The following is a 25515-nucleotide window of genomic DNA, read 5'->3' on the forward strand; positions in this document are numbered from 1 at the left end:
ACACGTCCTCTGGTGGGTGACGGTCTCTCTCTCTCTCTCTCTCTCTCTCTCTCTCTCTCTCTCTCTCTCTCTCTCTCTCTCTCTCTCTCTCTCTCTCTCTCTCTCTCTCTCTCTCCATCACTGATCGGAGGTTAACACCTGGAACACTGTGTTGTGTTCACTGTGACCCTCGGAGGCAAGTGTCAGACAGGCGGGGAGTGTCAGGCAGGAGGCGAGGGTCAGACAGGAGTGTCAGACAGGAGTGTCAGGCAGGAGGCGAGTGGAAGTGGAGGCAATATCACTTCCAAAACTGGACACACCATTGCCAGACCAACACACCCTGGGTCAGGGTAGAGAGGAGGGAGAACTACCAAAACCTTCCAGAAGTGACACACAATACGGACAATCATTCATATTTACAAACATACAAGGTCTAATGTCAAAGTCAAGAAATAAAGTTAAGTTCATAAATGGCCTCCGATTAGAGTCAAACTCAATATTGGGGCATTCACGGAAACTCGTACGAAACATTACATGGATAGTGAAGTCTGGATTCCAAATTATAATTGATATAGATGTGATAGAGAAACTAGGTCAAATGGAGGAGTAGGTCTGTATATTAAAGAGGACCTGGTATGCACAGAGCTACTAAACTACACTAATGAGGTGGTAAAGGTACTTGGAATTAAGGTAGAAAAAATAAACTTAATTATTATTCTAATATATAAACCGCCAGATACAACGGTTGAGGAATTCACAGAGCAGATGCTCAAAATAGAGAACATCCTTGATAATCTAGCAAACCCAGCCACAGATATTATCTTCCTTGGAGATAGAGTGATTAGGAATCAAATTTCTAGTTTTATGGAAATAATGAACTACACAACCCAGGACAACATGGATTTAGAGCGGGAAGATCTTGTCTTTCACAGTTACTCAACCACTATGACAAAATCACAGAAGCTCTGGAAGAAAAGCAAAATGCAGATGTAGTATACACAGACTTTGCAAAGGCATTCGACAAAAGTGACCATGGAGTGATGGCACACAAAATGAGGTCAATGGGAATAACTGGTAAAGTAGCATGCTGGATACTCAATTTCCTGTCGAACAGAACAAAGAGTAACAGTTAATAAAATAAAATTGAGTCCAAGCGCAATTAAAAGCTTTGTACATCAATGTACAGTCCTTACACCGCTACTGTTCCTTATTCTCATATCAGATATAGATAAAAATACAAGTCACAGCGTCGTGTCATCCTTTGCAGATGACACAAAAATCAGCATGAAAATTACCTCTGCGGAAGACATTGAAAAACTACTAGCAGATATCAACAAAGTTTTCGATTGGGCAGCTGAAAATAACATGATGTTTAACAGTGATAAATTCCAGGTACTCAGGTACGGCAAAAATGAAGATATGAAACATAATACAGGGTACAATACACAATCAAATGTGCCCATAGTAGGAATATAGCATGTCAAGGATTTGGGAATAATGATGTCTAACGACCTAACTTTTAGGGAGCATAACCAAGCAAATATTGCGGCAGCCAGAAAAATAATAGGATGGATTACGAGAACTTTCAAATCCAGGGATCCCATCACAATGGTTGTACTCTTCAAGTCACTTGTGTTGTCCCGTCTTGAGTACTGCTCAGTACTCGCTTCCCCATTCAGAGCAGGAGAGACTGCTGAAATAAAGGGAATACAGAGAACATATACTGCACGCATAGACGCGATAAAGCACCTAAATTATTGGGATCGTCTCAAAGATCTCCAAATGTACTCACTAGAAAGGAGGCGGGAGAGATATTAAAAAATATACATATGGAAAAATACTGGAGGGCCAGGTCCCAAATCTGCACAGTAAAATAACAACGTACTGGAGTGAACGATATGAAAGAAAATGCAGAATAGAACCAATGAAGAGCAGAGGTGCCATAGGCACAATCAGAGAACACTGTATAAACATCAGAGGTCCGCGGTTGTTCAACGTCCTCCCAGCAACTATAAGAAATATTGCCGGAACAACCGTGGACATCTTCGAAAGAAAACTAGACTGTTTTCTAAAAAACGTGCCGGACAAACCGAGCTGTGGAGGGTATGTGGGCCTGCGGGCCGCTCCAAGCAACAGCCTGGTGGACCAAACTGTCACAAGTCAAGCCTGGCCTCGGGCCGGGCTTGGGGAGTAGAACAACTCCCAGAACCCAATCAAGCAGGAGTGTCAGACAGGAGTGTCAGACAGGAGTGTCAGACAGGAGTGTCAGACAGGAGTGTCAGACAGGAGTGTCAGACAGGAGTGTCAGACAGGAGTACTGGAGGGCACGAAACACTGAGCCTCCTCCCAAGAAACATTAACCAGACCAGTGTGGCCACAACTCCTCCCTCATATCTGTACTTGTGTTGGCTCCAAAGACTTTATTAAACGCATTTGCATTTTAATGAAATTCCAAAAAGCTAAATTGAATGTCGTCATGTGAGGCTGTGGAACATTGCCGGGAGAGGAGCGCTGAAGGAGCCAGCAGGGAATGTCTTGCCCGCGGGTCGTCCTCAGGTCCAGTCACGTCTCCTAAAAACCATCGATTACAACTATCTCCAAAATTCTTTGACTATTAAATATCACTCATTCTCTTTTATTTTATGGTGATATTGATCCCAGTAAAGCTTGTATCCTTAGGAATATGAGAAGGTAAAGTTTTTTGGAATTTTAAAGATTATATTTCTGATGCCCTGGAGAGTGAACGTTCGCCAGCGACCGAAACAAAATGGAAGCGAACGAAGCGAGCAGTTGTAATCGCTCGGGCACACGAGGCTAATTTCCTGGTCTGCTGCCTTCCATCCCTGGTAGAGGTTGCCAGAGATTTTATCATCAAAAATGTTCCATGTGCGTCTTGATTGTTCCACCGCCGGCCCCGGCAGGTGAACAAACGAGCCAATTGGCCTTAGCGATATTGTTCATTCTGACAGCGGTGATGGAGGCTCCGTGTTGAGTGGCGGAGGCTGGTGTGATGCCGAGCAGCGTGCTGTGTACCGGGTGATGCCTGGGAGTTGACTGTGATGCTGGGGACGGTGCTGTGTACCGGGTGATGGCTGGGAGATGACTGGGGACGGTGCTGTGTACCGGGTGATGCCTGGGAGATGACTGTGATGCTGGGGACGGTGCTGTGTACCGGGTGATGCCAGGGAGATGACTGATGCTGGGGACGGTGCTGTGTACCGGGTGATGCCTGGGAGATGACTGTGATGGTGGGGACGGTGCTGTGTACCGGGTGATGCCTGGGAGATGACTGTGATGGTGGGGACGGTGCTGTGTACCGGGTGATGCCTGGGAGATGACTGTGATGCTGGGGACGGTGCTGTGTACCGGGTGATGCCTGGGAGATGACTGTGATGCTGGGGACGGTGCTGTGTACCGGGTGATGCCTGGGAGATGACTGTGATGCTGGGGACGGTGCTGTGTACCGGGTGATGCCTGGGAGATGACTGTGATGCTGGGGACGGTGCTGTGTACCGGGTGATGCCTGGGAGATGACTGTGATGCTGGGGACGGTGCTGTGTACCGGGTGATGCCTGGGAGATGACTGTGATGCTGGGGACGGTGCTGTGTACCGGGTGATGCCTGGGAGATGACTGTGATGCTGGGGACGGTGCTGTGTACCGGGTGATGCCTGGGAGATGAGTGATAGTGCAGCTGGTGCAGAGTGGCCGTAGCGTCTGGAGCCAGCGAGACGGTGTCTGGCACGGCCATTGTCTGGACTGTCAGAATATTAAGGTGAGTGAGGGCCGGCACTCACGCCGCCGCCATTGTTGTCCCGCTGACAATGTCTAGCACAGTTGCCCCGGGCAACACCCGCGGCGCCCCGCTCCTCTAATTGAATTAAGCAATGTGTTTTGTCCCATGTGGTGATGCGTGTCCCCATGTGGTGGGGGTGGTGTGTCCCATGTGGTGGGGGTGGTGTGTCCCATGTGGTGGGGGTGGTGTGTCCCATGTGGTGGGGGTGGTGTGTCCCATGTGGTGGGGGTGGTGTGTCCCATGTGGTGGGGGTGGTGTGTCCCATGTGGTGGTGACTGTTTACACGTTACAGGGGGGGTAGTGTTTACACGTTACAGGGGGGGGGTAGTGTTTACACGTTACAGGGGAGGTAGTGTTTACACGTTACAGAGGGGGTAGTGTTTACACGTTACAGGGGGGGGTAGTGTTTACACGTTACAGGGGGGGGGTAGTGTTTACACGTTACAGGGGGGGTAGTGTTTACACGTTACAGGGGGGGTAGTGTTTACACGTTACAGGGGGGGGTAGTGTTTACACATTACAGGGAGGGTAGTGTTTACACGTTACAGGGGAGGTAGTGTTTACACGTTACAGGGGGGTAGTGTTTACATGTTACAGGGGGGTAGTGTTTACACGTTACAGGGGGGGTAGTGTTTACACGTTACAGGGGTGTCTGGTCGTTTAAGTATCTAATAAACAATGTATTCGTTGTAATCGTGATGATTGAGCTTGTCAAACTGGAGCTGAAGAGACACTGTAACGACTCAATTATCCACACTAAATTTCCTTTTATTTGTTTCACTAAGACGTGAGGTGAGGAGTCAAGATCACACACTTCTGAAATCGTCTTTTAACATTTCACTCTTCCAAGATTTGAAGACTTATGATAAAGTTTACGAAAAAAAAGCTGGGCCATTCATCTCTTTCTCAGACAATGTGACTTTTTCTTGTAATCAAGGAGCCGGGTTTCCCAGGCGGCCTCGTATGGTCTGTGTGCGTCCCTAAGACGTTTGGCGCCAGATATGACCTAGCCTAACCTATCTCAACCTAGCCTAACCTATCTCAACCTAGCCTAACCTATCTCAACCAAACCTAACCGACGTAACCTACCTAACCTAACGGCATTGGTCTCTTTTAAAGCGTTCTGCTTTGTGTCTGGAGAGTTTCTCATAAGTAGATTGGCCGTTTTCTTGGTGAAACCAAGAAAACGGCCAACCTACTCATGAGAAACTCTCCAGACACAAAGCAGAACGCTTTAAAAGAGACCAATGTCGTCTATGCCTTCAAATGCCCACTTGGGGACTGTAAGCCTCAAAGAATTCAGTATATAGGCAAGACAACAACATCTCTTTCCAGGCGATTAACGATGCATAAGCAACAGGGCTCCATTAAGGAACATATAATCTCTTCACACAACCAGACCATCACCAGAGAAGTCTTAACAAAAAACACGGAAATCATCGATAGATACAGCGATAGCAGGCGGCTAGATATCTGCGAGGCACTACACATTAAGAAGTCAACACCAGCAATCAACAGCCAATGAATGCACAACTATATTCTATCTATCTATCTGTTTATCATCTATTTATTTAACTATCCATCTGTCCATCCACCTATATGAATAGTCCTCACAAGCGTTGGTTGTCAGGACATATTTAACTTAACGTTTATAGAGTACGTCTCTATAAGACGTACACTTACGTACACTAATAGAAGACATATACACTAGAAGACATAGAAGACATAGAAGACATAGACATAGAAGACATAGAAGACGTACACTAATAGAAGACATATACTTACTCTATAAGACGTACGTATAAGACGTCTCTATAAGACGTACACAACGTATGTGAGGACGCAGCCCACGCTTGTGAGGACGCAGCCCACGCTTGTGAGGACGCAGCCCCACGCTTGTGAGGACGCAACCCAAGCTTAAGGACGCAGCCAACGCTTAAGGGCGCAGCCTGGGCCCCTCACAGAGCGGAGCCGAGCTCTCATTATATGCGGCCAGTTAAATATTGGTGAAAGATGAGGCCATAAGCACACAAGACCAGCTCTCTGAAAGCATTGCCCTGTAAACTGTTTAAAAGTTGAATGGGTTATACTGGTAATGGATGTTACTTGTAATGGGCAATAGTGTTAATGGCGCCACCGACACTGCCAGCACCGCCTCTTTTCACCGGAATTATATCACCATTGTGTAGTGAGCGGGGCGGCCCAGGCCTGGCTTAGCTACACCGCCCTCGCTAATGTGCTCCCGGCGCTCACAGGGCTCTCTCGTCGTGTGGCTCAGTGTTATTGTGCAGCTGGGACCTGTGTACTGTGTCCCCCTGGGTGTATTGTGCACCCCCGGGGTGTATTGTGCACCTCCTGGGTGTATTGTGCACCCCCGGGGTGTATTGTGCACCCCCGGGGTGTATTGTGCACCCCCGGGGTGTATTGTGCACCCCCGGGGTGTATTGTGCACCCCCGGGGTGTATTGTGCACCCCCGGGGTGTATTGTGCACCCCCGGGGTGTATTGTGCACCCCCGGGGTGTATTGTGCACCCCCGGGGTGTATTGTGCACCCCCGGGGTGTATTGTGCACCCCCGGGGTGTATTGTGCACCCCCGGGGTGTATTGTGCACCCCCGGGGTGTACTGTGCACCCCCGGGGTGTACTGTGCACCCCCGGGGTGTACTGTGCACCCCCGGGGTGTACCGTGCACCCCCGTGGTGTACCGTGCATCCCCGGGGTGGACCGTGCATCCCCGGGGTGTACCGTGCATCCCCGGGGTGTACCGTGCACCCGCGGGGTGTACCGTGCACCCCCGGGGTGTACCGTGCACCCCCGGGGTGTACCGTGCACCCCCGGGGTGTACCGTGCACCCCCGGGGTGTACCGTGCACCCCCGGGGTGTACCGTGCACCCCCGGGGTGTACCGTGCACCCCCGGGGTGTACCGTGCACCCCCGGGGTGTACCGTGCACCCCCGGGGTGTACCGTGCACCCCCGGGGTGTACCGTGCATCTCCGGGGTGTACCGTGCACCCCCCGGGGTGTACCGTGCACCCCCCGGGGTGTACCGTGCACCCCCGGGGTGTACCGTGCACCCCCGGGGTGTACCGTGCACCCCCGGGGTGTACCGTGCACCCCCCGGGGTGTACCGTGCACCCCCGGGGTGTACCGTGTACCCCCCGGGGTGTACCGTGCCCCCCGGGGTGTACCGTGTACCCCCGGGGTGTACCGTGCACCCCCCGGAGTGTACCGTGCACCCCCCGGGGTGTACCGTGCACCCCCCGGGGTGTACCGTGCACCCCCCGGGGTGTACCGTGCACCCCCCGGGGTGTACCGTGCACCCCCCGGGGTGTACCGTGCACCCCCCGGGGTGTACCGTGCACCCCCCGGGGTGTACTGTGCACCCCCCGGGGTGTACCGTGCACCCCCCGGGGTGTACCGTGCACCCCCCGGGGTGTACTGTGCACCCCCCGGGGTGTACTGTGCACCCCCCGGGGTGTACTGTGCACCCCCCGGGGTGTACCGTGCACCCCCCGGGGTGTACTGTGCACCCCCCGGGGTGTACCGTGCACCCCCCGGGGTGTACCATGCACCCCCCGGGGTGTACTGTGCACCTCCCGGGGTGTACTGTGCACCAAGGATTTGACACACCAGGGATCAGACAGAGAGCCTCTCCCCTGGTACACAGATCGGGTTCTGCTCCTAATTGGCTTATACTCATCCTACAATAAACTAATTCCTGATTGCTTCTAAAAATGGCATTGCTCTTTGCCTGCTAGATCCCCAGAAGTCAATTTATATACGCCATATAAAATAAAAATAACGAGGTTGTTACACCTACTGTTACACTGTTATGTTACACCTACTGTTACGGTCCATGCAGTTTCCGTTATGACTTGGTCCTTAAGTCACTTCCAAGTGGACCACTCCAGCACGACTTCCCTTAAATTTTAAGGGTATCTCAGAACCCTCAGACAGCGGCTATTGAAGTTCCTCGCCTCTGGACCTATGCTTGACGGAGCTTGGTTCCATAACGACGAACAAACGACTTAATTAATTTTATTTTTACTAAAAAAATCGAAAGACAGCTCGGTAAATTTTAAATTAGAGGTGAATTATTTTGTGAAGTGGTGAGGCTTCCCTCTGGTCCTGGACAACGGGTCCTCATCCATGCTCAAGTCCCAGTACACTCCCAGTGGTGTATTGGTTATGACACTCGCCTGGCGTTTTGCGAGCACTTCGGTCTGGGTTCGTATCCTGGCCGGGGAGGATTTACTGGGCGTCAATGCTCAACTGTACCCTCTGTTTACCCTACAGTAAAATGGGTACCTGGTTGTTAAACAATTTGGCGGGTCGTATTCCGGGAACACAGGTTTATGGACCTGCCCAAAACTCTATGCGTGCTGGTGGCTGTACAAGAATTTAACAACTCTTGTATATGTATATATATATATATATATATATATATATATATATATATATATATATATATATATATATATATATATATAAAATAAAAAAATAGTTCGGGGACGCGAGGTACTTGAATTCTGCATGATTTTTCCGTAGAGTTTCATGAAGTCCGTTTGCACATATATAAGTGGTTGCAAGGATCAGGTTGGGTTACCGTTACCTGTGGCAGGTGGCTGCAGGTGACGGGTCTCCCAATCCTGAGCACTCCAGTTGCAAACTCTGTGAGCAGGAACTACGACATGATCTCCCGCACTACATCACTGAATGCCCAGTTATTAGACCTTTCAGACCAGTTGGCATGAGGTACCCGGAGCTTTGCAATTACTTTATTCACTCTCGTATTCTTGAAGATATCCTCACAGTATACCCAAAATTGGTAGTGTAGATGTTGCTGGTGGTAATGTAGGTATTGTTGATGGTAGTGTATTAATCTGAGGCTGGTGATGGCTGCCTGTCCCCTCTAAACTCTGCCTGGTGTAGTTCCACACCGCTGGCAATTAGGTCTTCAAGGGAAAAGTTGGGCCGCGAACTACACCATCCCCCAGATGAAATCACTCGCTCCAAGTCGCTTAAGCTACATCCAATCAGCGTTAATCTGAGTTGGAGTGAGAGCTGGGAACACGGGATTGGGTGATGCAGTAAAGCTTGTGAATGACCAATTATCCAGATCCCATTAACTTTTTTCCTTCCCGGAATATGACCCCAAATGAGTCGCTTAAAATAAGACTTTTGTTAACAGATGTATATAATTTGTGGATGGAGAGGGGGAGGGGGACGATTATGGGGCTGGGGTGGGGGTGTTACAGGCACACTACTCGCTATTGCTTTCCGAAATTTAGCCGGTTGAGCCGAGAACGGCCGTTTGTGTCACAGCAGACTGTGTTTAGTGCCGCCGGCCAATCCGGATAGTCTGATAGATCGCTGCTCGCCAAGTCTAAATGAAAGCGATATATTGGTTAATGTGGAGCAGGCTGACGTAGCAAGGCGGTGATGGCACTCCCTCACGCTGCCCGGCACCTCATCCCCGGGCACCTGCCTCCCTCACTGTCCTCTACCACACTCACCTGGTCTACGGTGCTCCACCACACTCACCTGGTCTACGGTGCTCCACCACACTCACCTGGTCTACGGTGCTCCTCCACACTCACCTGGTCTACGGTGCTCCTCCACACTCACCTGGTCTACGGTGGTCTGGTCTACGGTGTCCTCACACTGCAGTAACATAAGACAATTAATTATCTTCTTGAAAACTGCCGATAAATTCTTGAATGTATTTTAGTTGCAAAGAGCAAAGTATGAAGTATATAAGGGAGCAGACGTCAACAATACTGGTCCTTGTGAGTGTTAGAATTGTTATGTCATTTATAATGTGCCTTTTTCGCCATTTCATATAGTTTTATCTTTATGGTTATGTGGGACAATATTTAAGCCTTTAAAGGGGTAATATATTGCTTTCGTTATCTCCAATTGCTGTGGCTATCCTCCTTGTTGTAATCTTAACCGACCCATCTGGTCGTTATATTTGCGTTTCCTTCATTAGTTTCTAAATGTAAAGTTAATACAGATCGAAAGATTTTTTGTGTCAATTTTCCGATAAAAAATATAATTCTCCGCTTCTTTGATGGCGACATGAAAAATAAGGCGACAGTGCCAGACCTCAGCGCTCGGGCAGACGGGGGAGAAATATGAGTGGGAGAGGAAAGCAGGTAATAAACACCAGTTTGTGTCTGTGATGGATGAGGCGTGCAGTCGCTAGGTGGCTCCCTCGTCGCCGCACCTCCGCCTGTGTATTCACCTAGTTGTGTTTGCGGGGTTTGAGCTTTGCTCTTTCGGCCCGCGAGCTTTGCTCTTTCGGCCCGCGAGCTTTGCTCTTTCGGTATCGAAATTATGGCTGGTGGGGGGGTCATTCGCCGATAGCTGTGCCATCGTCGTCTGTGAGTTTTGTGGCCGTCGTGTGTGATGCGGATGTGGATGTAGTGCAGGGTTGTAACAACCCACAGTGCTGGTGGGTTGTAGTGGGTCACAGTCTTTTGTTGTGCATGGGCCGGTACCCTCCTGTGGTCCCCACCGCTGAGGTTTTGCGTGCCCGTGGCTGGAGTGCCCGAGCGCGGCTTCCCTGCATTTCTGGGGAGTCGGATACCCTGGTGATAGAAAGTTTGGATGACCTGCGGCCAAACCCTAAGCACTCGACGCGTTCTTCAGATGCTCCGCCTCCTGGGGGTACCGACTGGGTAGATGTGGGGGACTTTGCCAATTGTATGTCTTTGGACGACGAGAGTATTCCTGGTGCAGCTGTGGTTCCTGGTGGTGATTCGGCAATGGTGGTGGCGGTGGATTTACATGCGACGGAGGCGGCTGGTAGTGTGGGGACCTCCGTGCTGGTTCCTTAGTGTCCTGGCTGTGGGCTCCCCTGAATGGGGGGATTGTTTCCCCCCTGGTGTGTCTGGAGGTGTGATGGGGGAGATTTTATGGTGGTGCTCCGGAAGGACGTTCGCTGGAAGAATGTCGTGGTGTCGGGTTCTGTGCAGAGGCGTGTTGAGCCGGAGCTGCTGTATTCGCATGTGGAGGGCCTTCCGTCCATTATGCATCGCCCCCAGTAACTGGAATGGCGTCCTCCCTACCCCAAAGGAGCATTGGGCTCTTTGGAAGAGATATTGTCGAGTGTATCCTCAGAAGTATTATCCTCGTATGTACAGTACCTATGACCCTGTGTCTGCCTCGGACTAACCTAGTTCCTATTGTTATGTGCTTAATGTATATTGGTTCCAGTCCCTTGCGGGTTCCGTGTGTTTTGTTGTTTGCTTGTTTTGTGCATTTGTTGATTGCTTTGTTCATGTGTTGTTGTTGTTTAATGGTTTATTGACTATGTTCTTATGTTTGTGCTGTCCTCTGTAATGTGGACGTTGTTCTGTAGTTTTGTTTAATGGTGGTGCTTCGGTGCCTTCTCTTTTATTGCATTTATGCAGCTTGCCGTTGGCATGTAATTATAAAAATAAAATAAATAAATAAAAACTTGCTCGTCCCCGACCCTAGGCCAGGTGGCGGCTTTGAAGAGTGCAACTCCATACCAAGAGTGTTGTTAACCATTGGTACTCTCTCGTAACTCTTTACTAACATTGTTTTTCCCTTAATAATACTGAGTTTTTTGTAGAATATTTTGTATGATAAAAATATATTATTTGTATTTGTTCCAAGTGTTTTGATGTACCTTATTTTATTGTGGGGTTTCACAGCTATGAGAGGAGAGAGCGAGAACGTTTGTACATGCACGTACATGCGCTCGTGATGCAAATGTGTGTATTTAAGTACGTAGGTTAGATTATCCTTTTAAAAGCACTACAGTCAGCTGTGATTGATCAATATATCACTGAACTATGTGTATAACAGCTCTCTAACCTGATCCATGAAGACAATATTTGTTAGCATTGTAAATGAGTGACCACGAGTGTGGTCATACATTTAGATACCAAGTTTAATACTGTAAGTGTGGTTGTTGTTCTGAACACCCTAAACTGTGTGGGGGAGAGGGATGATTGTTACTCCAGGTACCACCACTACCACAAACACTAATCTTCTGTGGTGGTTGTTGAGTGTTACTGGAGTAGCTACCACCACCACTACCACAAACATTGAGACAGATGTTGTTGTTGTTGTTGTTGCAGGTGGTGTCTGCCGGCCGTGCTGGTGTACGACAGCGGCGTGTGTACCAGGGAGGAGGATGACCCCGCCCACGCCGTCCTCTACTTCCGACCACGCCACACGCCCACCACCGCCCGCACCGCCCTCGCAGGCCAGCTGGCGGGCGTGGTCCACTTCTGCCGCCACGCCTTCGCCACGCCCACCATCGTGCGCACCAGACACGCCCACATTGCGCTCAAAGACTACGGTCGTTTCGTCGTGGTAGGTCGCATATACGTCTGGGTATTTACTATTTGTGTCAGCAGAATCGCGTTATTAGCTCTTGGACCCCGCCTTTCTAACCAATTTATGTTTCCTCTATTATGTCTACTATACATATTTATCGCTAACACACACACACAAACACACATCCCCAGGAAGCAGCCCGAAGCAGCTGTCTAACTCCCAGGTACCTATTTACTGCTAGGTAAACAGACCCATCAGGGTGAAAGAAACTTTGCCCATTTGTTTCTGCCTCGGCAGTGTATCGAACCCGGGCCCTTAGGACTACTACGCCCGTTCGTAGAGGGTCGAAGTCCTAAGGGCTGACCCTACGTTCACTCAGTCGCGAGGCCTCCCAGAGGTGTGTGTGTGTACTCACCTAGTTGTGCTTGCGGAGGTTGAACTCTGGCTCTTTGGTCCTGCCTCTCAACTGTCAATCAACTAATGCACAGGTTCTTGAGCCTACTGGGCTCTATCATATCTACACTTTAAACTGTGTATGGAGTCAGCCTCCACCACATCACTTCCTAAAGCATTCCATTTGTTTACTACTCTGACACTAAACAAAATATTTCTAATGTTTCTATGGCTAATTTTGGCACTCAATTTCCACCTGTGTCTCCTACTGTTTGTGCCCCGTGTGTTAAATAATCTGTTGACCAGACTACACACTAAAAGGTGAAGGGACGACGACGTTTCGGTCCGTCCTGGACCATTCTCAAGTCGATTCAACCAAGTCAATCGACTTGAGAATGGTCCAGGACGGACCGAAACGTCGTCGTCCCTTCACCTTCTAGTGTGTGGTCTGGGCAACTTACTTTAGGTACGTTATTGTGACTCATCGCCTGCACTTAAATAATCTGTCTTTATCAACCCTATCAATTCCTTGGAGAATATTGTATGTAGTGATCATGTCCCCCCTAACTCTTCCGTGAATTCCGTGACTTCCCTAACTCTTCCGTGTCTTCCGTGACGTGAGGTTTAATTCCCGTAGTCTCTCCTCATAGCTCATGTCCCTCAGTTCGAGTACTAGTCTGGTGGCAAAACTTTAAACCTTCTCCAGTTTAGTCTTATGCTTGACGAGAGATGGACATCCCCTGCAACACACCATAAACCAACACCCATCCCCTGCAACACACCACAAACCAGCACCCATCCCCTGCAACACGTAGTGACCCACCACCGCCCCAGCAACACGTAGTGACCCACCACCGCCCCAGCAACACGTAGTGACCCACCACCGCCCCAGCAACACGTAGTGACCCACCACCGCCCCAGCAACACGTAGTGACCCACCACCGCCCCAGCAACACGTAGTGACCCACCACCGCCCCAGCAACACACCATAACCCGGCACTCAGTAATAATAATGTTAGCCTGGCGGTGGCCGACCACAACAATACAGGGAAGGGGGGTAAACATGGCCGTCTTTCTCTCACAGTTTGGCTGAGAAGCGATGATACGACGGGCAAACTGTTCCATTGTTGCCCTGAACACACACCACGGATTTGGGGGATGGACGAAGGAATGGTGCGGCTGGGATACACAACTGGATAGGACTGGAACAGAGAAAAAGATATTGGGATAGGACGTAAAACGAATGAGGGTAAGGTAAAGAATAGGCAAATAGTTCGGATAGCGAAGAGGTGAGAAACGAGAATTTATGGAAAGAACACGAAGGGAAATGGAGAATTTCGAGGTCGGGAAGAGAGGAGAAGACAGAGAGGACGCTGATAATATAGGAAACTAAAGGTAGAGACCGTTAATGCAAATGGAAGATAATAATAATAATTAATTATGTCGGAGGACAGGCAGGCAGAATGTAATCAAACACGTTAGGCTTATATCGATGTCCCCCCCCCCTTCCAAGGTCGAATTACTGATACCACCCCCCCCCCCAGGATGCAACCCTGGTAAACATGACCGTCTAATTCCTACCTACCTGTGAGTAAGATACCTACTTACTGCTAGGTGAACAGTTGCATTAGGTGATAGGAAATGTGCCCAACCATTTCTGTCCCGCCCGGGATTCGAACCCAGAATTCTCGATTGTGAGTCGAGGACGAACCCGACTGTACTCCCGGGACCCCTAGATGTGGTAGACGGTAATACAGTCTATGTAATACATAGATACATAGTACATGCAGATGTGATGTACATCTAGTACTACAGGTACTAGATGTGATGGAGGAAGAGTGGGAGATGAGAGCAGATAAAGTAAGGACACAGATACACAGGTATAGTAGAGATAAAGAACAGGGAAATGTTAAAACAAAGAGGAATAGAACGACGACACAGAAGGAAATGATAGAAAAACAGATCGGGAATGAATAGATAAGAAAAATTAGGAAATAAAAAATCAATTAAAAATATAGAATTGTTGAAGAGGAAAAGGAACAGAGGGGAGGATGTGAGGGGGAGTGAGTAAAGTAGAGAATATGGAAGGGAGGGAGGGAATAAGGCTGACAGGAAGGAAGGAAGGAAAGGAGGGAGAGAGACATGGAAAAGGCAGGTGGGAGTAGAGTACAGAAGCTAGGGAGGGAAATAGAGACATAAGAGGTGTACACAAACATGGTTGCCGGTAGTGACAGTGTGACCCAGCCACAGCAGCGGGCGCGGCACCTGGTCACTCAACAGAGGGCGTGTATCCGCAGATGGTGTGTGGGCGTGGCGGAGAGTGGGCGAGGGCGAGACTGACGGAGGTGACGAGGCTGCTGGACGCCTCCACGGGCGGCCTGCCTCACCTCTGGCTCACCTGCGGCTATAATCAACACGTCTTCACCGACAGGTAATTCACCACCCCTGGCGGGCAAGATGGCCGTCGCTTCAGAGGACAAATGAACGTCATCTTCCGCTATTCTTTTGTTATTGTATCACAACCCATTCTCAATGTTGTACCAGCCACTTGTGTTCCCTTTCTTGTTTATGTAGTATTGTCATGTTCAACATCTGTGTTCATCCTTTAAATAATATTTGATTTTCGTATTACTTCATATATTAACTGTAACCTCATTTATTAAGGAATCGCTATATATTAAAGCTGCATATAAGGCTAGTCCAGTGTAAAGCTGCATATAAGGCTAGTCCAGTGTAAAGCTGCGTATAAGTCTAGTCCTGTGTAAAGTTCCGTATAGAATTTGATGGTGTTAGCTAGAACTCATTAGCTAACCTGTCCTCTCGCTTAATGTACCCCAATTTTACATTTCGGTGTTTTAGCCAAAATTAAAGCACTATAATATTGAGGCTTTCCGAGACTAATGAACATGGGGCGTAAATAGGTAAGGTGGGATAAATAGGGGTGAACGCGTACTGACGAAAAATCAATTTTAACGCTGGATACATTGACTGCGCCATCGGCCGAATGAAGTCCGATTTCGAACTTTTTTTTCAATAGATACTTAACTTATAAGTTCCTGCCAGCGAGTGGAAAAGGGTGTAAATACTCCCGGCGAGTGGAAAAGGGTGAGAATACTCGCAGCGAGAGGAAAAGGGTGAGAATAATTCTTATTCAGATTTTCTAAATTGTGTTCAATAATCGACGCTTCCTGGTGAAGGGGAACCACTGACTTAACCCTTCCATACTAACATATTTTAATCAATCGACTTGAGAATGGTCCAGGACGGACCAAAACGTCGTCGTCCCTTCACCTTCTAGTGTGTGGTCTGGTCAACATACTTTAGCCACGTTATTGTGACTCATCACCTGCATATTTTAATAATTCAGTATTAAGAAATGTTATACAAAACATTGTATGAATACAAATTTTGCAGAATAGGTATTTTCTGGGGGGAGCCCCTACGGCTCCCTGGAGCTATCCTAGGCTGATATGGATACCCTAACTATTTTGCATCAGTCGATGTGGGTGAAGTTCTAGGCCTTCCGGGGACCACGAGCCAGAACCTGGCCCCCCTCACAGAGGCACGAGGAGCAATGGCCCATAGAAATGCACATGTGATTTGGAGCATTCTATATTTGCCATTGACCGGGACAGTCACTCAGAAAGGTAAGCGCCACAAAACAAACCCCTATTCTGGTTAACAATTAAAATCGTCAAACGAGTGGGCAAAACACCCCAAAAGAAAAGCGAGCAAACAAGCATGACGTTACACGAGCCGCGCCGCATGTCTGTGCAGCTCCCCCCCCCCCCTCCCACTTTTGGGGGGAAGGGGGAGCCCCAAACCCCTGCGCCTGCGATCCCTACTTCAGTTCCTCGGTTGATGGGATCGTTTTGTGTGGTGGCACCCCCTGCTTCGCCCTCGTGAGTGGACACGTCCCGTGGGTTCAGCTTTTAGCAGTTTGCTTGGTAATTTGGGGCGCCACTTAGCCGTGCCCTTCCTGGGATAACCCTTAACAGACCCAGTCTAGGGGTCCTGGAAAACCCCGCAGGGGCTCTCTGGTCTGATGGAAGAGACCCTTGCGTCCCCTCTCGCTTTGTGCGAGTTTGAGGGTTCCTCTGTCCCCTTGTCTCAGGGCGACACTCATTGTTTTTGCCTGTCATGCTGCCTGTTGGGTCGGTGACACATTCGACCCTGAGTCCTGCGAGCTCTGTTGCTTGTTTGTGACTCAATTCACCCAGACTGATGATGATTTTTTTTGGGTGCAGGCAGCACGCGCTCGGGTTATCGAAAATCAAAACGAAACGAGCTCGGGTTATCCCTTCCCTGGATGCCCCGAGGCTGCCTCAGTTTGCCTATAGGGACTCAGACTTGGGGGTGTTGGTCGCTTCGGCCATGGTTCTGTCCACGCCCCTTCGTTCTTCCCCTTCAGTGGTTCACTCGGTTCCCCCCCTTCCCCTGCTACCGGTCCCTAAGCGAATGAGGGCTTTGGGCTCAGGGCAGGGTTTAGAGGTTTCTGAGACTCGGGCAGTTTTGGAGGTTGCCCCGTCCAGGGTTGCTGCGGAGGCATTCGATTCTGCTCCTCCTGCAGATACTCCGGGGTCTGACCAGTGGGCCTCTTCCCTTCCGGCTCTTTCAGCTGCCCCTGCTTATTCTTGTGAGGCTGGGGCTTTGGAGGACAACTCGGCTCCGGGGGTCTGTTCCCGGGGTTGGGAAGGAGCTGACTTGGGGGCCTTGGGCTCCGTTGGACCCCGCCTGAATTTTTCCATCCTTAGGAGTGGGGCTTACTGTTGCAACGAGTGGGGTTTTCTTTTCCCTTCTCTGCTTATGATTTTGACTTGGGTTCTGCTCCTTCATGAGTTTGGTTCCGTGTCCCTGCGGATTCTTCGGTTCTGTCTTTCCGGAGGTTTTTGGCTTTTCGCATCTCACCGCCTGAGGTGTGGTCGGCCATTGCGGCTTACCTCTTGCGTGACCTGGAGTATCCTTCCGTCGGGTCCACAGCATAGTGCGGGAGTTCGCAGCGGTGTGGTTTGCGCTTCAGAGGGTTCGGGTCGCCCGCGGATCGACAATCCGGCTCCATTCGAACTGCTCCCCGGTGGTTCATTGCCTGAACTGAGGGGTTCGATGCGGTCTTTGGCTCTTTGTGGTTGGTCGCTTCTGATGACTTGTCTGCTGAGCTCTCAGTGTTTGGCTCTCCTCGTGGTTCATGTCCGGGTGGTGTCCAACGTCCTGGCAGATGGCCTCTCCCGGTTCGTTCCCCTGTTCATGGAATGGACAGTCGACGCCGACTCATTCAGTTGGCTCTGCCTGACGTTCGGGCAACTGGAGGTAGACCTCTTCTCGTCAGCATGGTCGAGGCATCTTCCGGTATATGTGGCGCCCTTCTCCAACTGCAAGGTTGTCGGGATCGATGCATTTTGGCAGGACTGGTCGAGGTGGGGGTTCCTGTACCTCTTCCCCCGGTTCAGCTATTGCTCCAGGTCCTGGTTCACTTGGAGACTTACCAGAGGCGAGTAGTCCTCTTGGCCCCTTGGTGGCCGGCCCAGCCATGGTTTCAGGCGCTGCTTGCCCGGTGTCCGAACCTGGAGGTTTTCCCGTGGCTCCGCCTCTTTTAGGAGATGAGCCTGGTCCAGTACGAGACTGGTTTGCTTTTTTCCGTGAGTCTTCGCGTTTGGTATTTTTGACTTGTGTTTATCGCCATCTCTGTGGTGATCAGGTGGCTTCCTTGCTGGTTTCCCACCTGTGGGCTTCCTCTTGGCAGCAGTATGAAGTTTCCTGGTGGTCCTTCCGGTTCTTTTTGTCCCTTCGTCATTGCTCTTTGCTTTCGGTTCAGGTGGTGTTGTCCTTTCTTTCTTGGTTGTTCCAGGACTGTCATCTTATGCCTAATACTGTCGCCTCGTATCGTGCGGTGCTGGCGGAGCCGCTGCAGCTTGCTTTTGGTATTGATGTTACTTCTGCACCGTTTCACAAGCGGTCTCGTGTGTTGTTTCACCTCCGTGCGTTGTTTCATCTCCGGCCTGATCATGTGCCGACTGAGTCGTCCTGGTCTTTGGACAGTGTGCTCTCCTATCTTTCTTCTCCTCGGTTTCTGTGGCCCCTTTTCTTTTCAGGATTGTTTTACCAAGGCTCTTTTTCTGTTGGCATTAGCCTCTGGGGGTCGTGTGGTGGAGCTTTATGCTCTTCTCTGGCGCAAAGGTTTTTGCTCTTTTGGTCGTGGTCATAGGTATGTTCGTCTACAGCCATCTCCCTCTTTTCTGGCGAAGAATGTGACTGCTGCCTTCCAGAGGGGTCCTTGGGTTGTTGATGCTTGGTTTGTCAGGCCGGGGGTTCATCATGTGTTGTATCTGGTTGCGGCCCTCCGCCGTTATCTGCGTGCCACAGCTTTTGTGTGTTCGGGAATGCACTTTGGGTTGATCCAGTTTCCCCTTCTTCCCTGTTTGCGGGTTTGGGTCTCTCAGGTCGTCTGCAGGGTAATTAAATTCAGTCAGCCTGCGGTCTATCCCCGTGCCCATGACATTCGTAAGTTTGCTGCTCTTGCTGCTGCCTTTGGCAATATGTCTTGGGCTGACATTCGGGCATGGGGTTTTTGGCGGTCGAACAGGGGTCCTAGTTGCACGTTTCCTCGTGAACATTCCTAGGCTCAGTCGGGCCTGTGTTGCTTTGGGTCGGCAGTTGCAGCCCGTTGTCTCGATTTGGAGTTGAGGAGTGGAGCACCGACCGCCTCCCGGGTAAGTCTCCTTTTATTCTGTTGTCTTTGGTGAAGTAGCTCTGTGGAGCTGTAGAGGCTCCCCAGAAAACTAGCACTGAATGTAATGAAACGCCAATTTCTGGGTGAGTCCCGGAGGCTCCCCGGCAACCCTCCTTCCCTCCAGTCGGCGTTTTTTAGCGTTTTTTGATATCCAGCCTCAGAACTGGGGTGGGGATCGCCGGCGCGGGGGTCTGGGGCTCCCATTTCCCCCTTCCAGGGAGGGGGGAGCTGCCAGACATGCGGCGCGGCTCGTGTGACTTCATGCTTTTTTGCTCGTTTTTTTTCGGGGGGGGGGGGGAGTTCTGTCCACTCGCTTGACGATTTTCGTTGTTAATCAGAATATTGGTTTATTTTGTGGTGCTTACCGTACTGGGTGCCTCTCCCGGTCGTTGGCAGATATCGGATGTTCCAAATCACATGTGCATTTCTATGGGCCATTGCTCCTCGTGCCTCTGAGAGGAGGGGGCCAGGTTCTGGCTCGTAGTCCCTGGTAGGCCTAGAACTTCACCCACATCGTTACACATTTGATGCAAAATAGTTAAGGGTATTTATATCAGCCATGGATAGCCCTGGGGAGCTTCAGGGACTCACCCAGAAAATGGCGTTTCATTACATTCAACGCTGGTTTTTTTATGTATATAAAAATCACATATTTTACGTCCTATGTTTGTTCTTCCTAATTTATTTTTTATTTATGACGCCTGATATCAAGATCAGGTCACATGTTTAATGTTTATAATATGTAGGGCGTCCATGGGACGTGCTCGCCAGCCTCGCCCTTGTGCAGGGTGGCGGCGAGGGTATCCGGTAGGTCAGGTTTAGAGGGTTGCTTGGGTGCAAGAGAACGGGGTTCATGGCGACCGTTGGTGTTAGTAACGCAGTAATAATAAGACCTTCTCCATCGTTACTATACAGTGTCTCCCTACCCTAGGCTGACTGAGGTCCTGGACGCCCTGCTGCCACAAGCCCTGCCTGACGCAGACTTCGGGGAGGACGAGCCCTTGGAGTCACCTTACAGTACCTCCTCCAGTACGCCTTCCCCTGCCACTGAGGCCTCAGAGAGCAGCGGCGTGGCCGGAAATGGCGGCGGGACCAGCCGGAAGGAGGAGAGGGAGGAGGAGGAGGAGGAGGAGGCACTAAAGCTCCTACACAGGATATTCAATGCTGTTCCCTCCGTCCAGCTGCCCAAGGTGGGTACCTGCTGCCATCAACACCATACTGCTCGCCTTGGCCCTCATACATGAATCCTTCTTCGTCTGAATGTATGAGGGTCACCATCTCCCTAGTGGTCTTGACGGGGACAGGAAGCAGGCGGCTTGTAAAAGGTCCCCATCAAAGATGGCGATTAAAAATTAATCTGTAAGGATTATAGATCAAGAGCGAGCTATAAGTTCACCTAATATCATCTGTAAACATCTAACAGGATGTTTACAGACGTGCATGGAGTGAGGGATAACATGTGAGTGCAGCCACCAGCCTGCACTAGTATACTCTGGGTACAGCACCAGAATATCTGCCAATGTCCTTGAGTGAATTCAATATTCGTATAAAGATATATTGTATATCATTAGTTAATGGAAGTCTCTAATTCCATTTAGATAATTAGAGATTACTTTAATAAAGTATAAATAACGAATTTATTTAGTCAAATGCATTTCGTAGGAGTGATTGTGTTCACGGTAGTCAATGTGTTGTAAATATTTATAAAATTAATACAAAAATATCACGGTTAGGCTTCTATGCTCTAGGTCTGATAATGTTTACCATTCTGAAATTGAATTTTATTTAACATAACTTTGTGAACCTGCTGGTTCCAGTGGAAGGTTGTGTTGTAGTTTATGGCTGGTGTTGTAGTTTATGGTGGTTGTTGTAGTTTATGACTGGTGTTGTAGTTTATGGCTGGTGTTGTAGTTTATGGCTGGTGTTGTAGTTTATGGCTGGTGTTGTAGTTTATGGCTGGTGTTGCAGTTTATGGCTGATGTTGCAGTTTATGGCTGGTGTTGTAGTTTATGGCTGGTGTTGTAGTTTATGGCTGGTGTTGCAGTTTATGGCTGGTGTTGTAGTTTATGGCTGGTGTTGTAGTTTATGGCTGGTGTTGTAGTTTATGGCTGGTGTTGTAGTTTATGGCTGGTGTTGTAGTTTATGGCTGGTGTTGTAGTTTATGGCTGGTGTTGTAGTTTATGGCTGGTGTTGTAGTTTATGGTATATGTTAGGTGGCTATGTTAGGTGGGTAAGTTCTATGTTTTATTAAGTGTTTAAGTTATTTAGTTAGGTTAATGCATTGTGTTGTGGGACAGGCAGCTAGTGGATATATATACATGTTAGGCTTATATCGAGGTCCCACCCCCCCCCCCTTCCCTCACCTGCACGCTCTGCGTCATTCGGACGTTTTTCTACGCACACACTACATCTACGTGACCATCAACAGAGCGGGGGCGGAGTGTTCCTGAGGGCGCAGCAGCTGGTGGAGATATGCCAGCAGCAACCCGGGGTCCTGGCCGGCGCCACCATGCATAAAGACAGGTGAGACTTGGTCACTGGTCCACCCCTGAGGGAGCGCCTCTCACGGAGGACCGTAAACTACGTCAATTTGTAGGTTGAAATTGAAATAAGATTATTGAGATAAAATACACACAAAGGGATGAGGTAGCTCAAGCTATTCTCACCCTGTTAATTTGTAGGTAGTATCGCTCTCTCTCTTCAACACTGGTAATGTTCTCCTCTAAAGTGATATCACTCGCCAATACACCTGGGAATGAATTCTTTCATTATTGTGTCTTGAAATAACGGGTTCGCAGTTTGTGTATAATATGAAATAATATAACGAATATAATTCTGAAGTTTTCTTTCATGTGTGTTCACATAAGTTCAGCTGCTGGTTGTAAAAGGGTTGCACCGCTCCATGGCAGAAGTGGGAAGGTAATATCTGGGTACAACTGCCACATATTACCGGTTACAACTCTCATACGTCAACGTTACAACTCTGACCTGCCTCAAGTTGGTCGTTACAGCAGTCTGTAGCGGTATATAACAATTATAACTGTCGCTACTAACATTTAAAACACAAGTATCCTCGGGGTAAATGTTTAACTTAGTTACAGGGGCAAGTGACTGGTCTCAGGAGCACATGAACGCTTAGTATTAATTATAATGTCATGGCGCCGTGGACAACCTCACCGTGGACAACCACGCCGTGGCGCCGTGGTTATTGGGCCACTCAGCAGCTGGTGGCTGTGTGACACGTCACTCAGCAGCTGGTGGCTGTGTGACACGTCACTCAGTAGCTGGTGGCTGTGTGACACGTCATTCCTCCAGCCGTCAGTGCCATATGCTGCCTCAACCTTGATAGGATGGGTTACGAGAATCTTCAAATCCAGGGATCCCATCACAATGGTTGTACTCTTCAAGTCACTTGTGTTGTCCCGTCTTGAGTACTGCTCAGTACTCACTTTCCCCTTCAGAGCAGGAGAGATTGCTGAAATAGAGGGAGTACAGAGAACATGTATGGCATGCATATACGAGATAAAGCATGCATATACGAGATAAAGATATTTAGATCCCTAAATTATTGGGATCGTCTCAAAGCTCTCCAAATGTACTCACTAAAAAGAAGACGAGAGAGATACCAAATAATATACACATGGAAAATACTGGAGGGCCAGGACATAAATCTACACAGTAAAATAACAACATACTGGAGTAAACGATATGGAAGAAAATGCAGAATAGAACCAGTGAAGAGCAGAGGTGCCATAGGAACAATCGGAGAGAATATTGTATAAACATCAGAGGTCCGCGGTTGTTCAACATCCTCCCAGCGAGTATAAGAAATATTGCCGGAACAACCGTGGACATCTTCAAGAGAAAACTAGATCATTTTCTCCAAGGAGTACCGGACCAACTGCGCTCTGGTGGATATGTGGGCCTGCGGGCCGCTCCAAGCAACAGCCTGGTGGACCAAACTCTCACAAGTCAAGGCTGGCCTCGGGTCGGGCTAGGGGAGTAGAACAACTCCCAGAACCCCATCAAGCAGGTAACTCCAGTCAGTGTAGCAACATGCCTCACCTCCAGTCAGTGCAACATGCTGCCTCTACTGAAGTCAGTACAACAACATGCCTCACCAACCTGTTGTTGCGACTAACGTAATATCTGTCATTCAAAGCACATAATTCAGGATGCATTGTTGTTGTAATAACAGCCCATCACTCACCCTGACAAGGGTCCAAATAGTCAATCAGAGTGGACAAAGCGTCCTGCCACCCCATGTCGGTCACACAGAAAAATTCGGCACAGAATCTGTCATTGGGTGTATTAGGCTCGATTCATGTAGTATAACAACATTTAACGCTCGGGTGAATGTAAGGGGTGTCGGCTCTCCCTGTCCTCACCTTCAATACACCACGATTGTGATGCTATCGACCACAGCGTCAAAATTGCGAGGGTTTACTGAAATGTAAAGCCCCGCGATACTGACGCTTCCCCTAAAAGTTGGGTGGGTTGTGTATTTTCACACGCTTCTGATTATACATAGCCAGTTCACTTTTGACGCTTGTTAAGTCATGAGACTTGACAAGCGCAAAATACTCAAAAGAATAATAAGAACAAGACTAGTTACACACCTAGAGAGAATTAGGTATGTAAACAAACATTAACAAGGCTTTAGGGAATGGAAATCATACCAAACGAGCGTGTATGGCGTTTTATGATTAAGTAATGAAAATAAGACAGAACAGAGAAAACTGGAAAGTATTTTTGGACTGCTGAAAAGCCTTTGAGACGGTACCTGCCAAGAACGTACATCATGAGAGAAAGTGGAAGATCACTGACATGGGTCAGGAAATACCTAACAGACGGGAGTCAAGAGTCACAATGAGGTGCGAGACGTTGGACTGCTGTAGGGCAGCAAGTACCTGAAGGATCGGTGCTGTAACCTGTACTATTTCTCATTTATGTTAATGACCTCTTTACAGGAGTTGAGTCTTTATATGACGATGTTTGCAGACGATGCAAAACTAATGAGAAGAGTTATGACAGATATGGATTGTAAGATTCTCCAAAATGATTTAGAAAAGCTACAGAGTTGATCCAAAAAATGGCTTCAAGAGTTCAGGGCCAGGAGGTTTAAGGTATTTGAAATGGGAACAGGTGCCAGGAGGGAAACAAACTGCGACCACAAGCAGAGAGAATATGCACTCTAAAGATGAAAGTGTTTGAGAAGTAGAAACATGGCAACATTGCCAGGTGATATATCCCCATGAGGCATGAAGGTACTCAAAGTACTTGTCCTCCCACAGGGTACTGACGGTCCTTGTCCTCCCACAGGGTACTGACGGTCCTTGTCCTCCCACAGCGTACTGACGGTCCTTGTCCTCCCACAGGGTACTGACGGTCCTTGTCCTCCCACAGGGTACTGACGGTCCTTGTCCTCCCACAGGGTACTGACGGTCCTTGTCCTCCCACAGGGTACTGACGGTCCTTGTCCTCCCACAGGGTACTGACGGTCCTTGTCCTCCCACAGGGTACTGACGGTCCTTGTCCTCCCACAGGGTACTGACGGTCCTTGTCCTCCCACAGGGTACTGACGGTCCTTGTCCTCCCACAGGGTACTGACGGTCCTTGTCCTCCCACAGGGTACTGACGGTCCTTGTCCTCCCACAGGGTACTCAACTCTCAGATGAACAGTGATCTGGCGCACGTGTTGGCCTCCATTCCCGTACACAACCAGAAGGTGAGGAGGCTCTGCTCCCAGCATATGTTAATATGTTATAACAGCAATTAATGTTTTGTTCACAAAACACCTGAATTAGAGAAGATTAATTATTAACAATAATTACAATTTACCATAATATTTTGGGACTGAAATGCCTTGCAATAAGGTCTTGTATATAAAAATATTTATATATGCTATATAATAGTTTCATTGTGACGGATTTACTGAGATGGACCAAATGCATTGGCAATAGATTTCCGGTACACTGTTCCGAGAAATGTCATAATTTATGTAGACATTGTAATGCTACAGCAAAACAAAAGGTATTTAAAATATATAATCTCATAAACAAATATTTATGCATCATTTTTAATATAAAAACAATTACAATTTTATCTGATAAGTTTTCCTTGCTGCATTTTTCATGCTAAAAGGATATGTTTTCAAGAACTATTGAAATATTCAAAACTGTACTCTAAACATAAAATGGTATTTTTTTTTTAATTTAAAAATAAAAAGTCATCTCAATTTTCCCTAATTTTAAATGAAATAATATCTGGTACGGCCCAACATCATTATCAATGTTATATTGCCT

General features: G+C 48.7%; 1 protein-coding gene across 5 annotated transcripts in view; it reads left to right on the top strand.

The window, feature by feature from the left end:
• The window catches only part of HPS4 (Hermansky-Pudlak syndrome 4 protein), a 329942-nt gene that overhangs the window by 288807 nt on the left and 15620 nt on the right, over positions 1-25515 (top strand). For all 5 annotated transcript variants that reach the window (XM_045768881.2, XM_045768880.2, XM_069304046.1 and 2 more), the window contains 5 exons: positions 11889-12126; positions 14781-14914; positions 20142-20400; positions 21639-21733; positions 24869-24938. In XM_045768881.2, the coding sequence (XP_045624837.2) occupies positions 11889-12126; positions 14781-14914; positions 20142-20400; positions 21639-21733; positions 24869-24938 (796 nt within the window). The remainder of the gene's footprint in view (positions 1-11888; positions 12127-14780; positions 14915-20141; positions 20401-21638; positions 21734-24868; positions 24939-25515) is intronic.

The sequence above is a fragment of the Procambarus clarkii genome, chromosome 51 (assembly GCF_040958095.1).
Source record: "Procambarus clarkii isolate CNS0578487 chromosome 51, FALCON_Pclarkii_2.0, whole genome shotgun sequence".
Taxonomy (NCBI): Eukaryota; Metazoa; Arthropoda; class Malacostraca; order Decapoda; family Cambaridae; genus Procambarus; species Procambarus clarkii.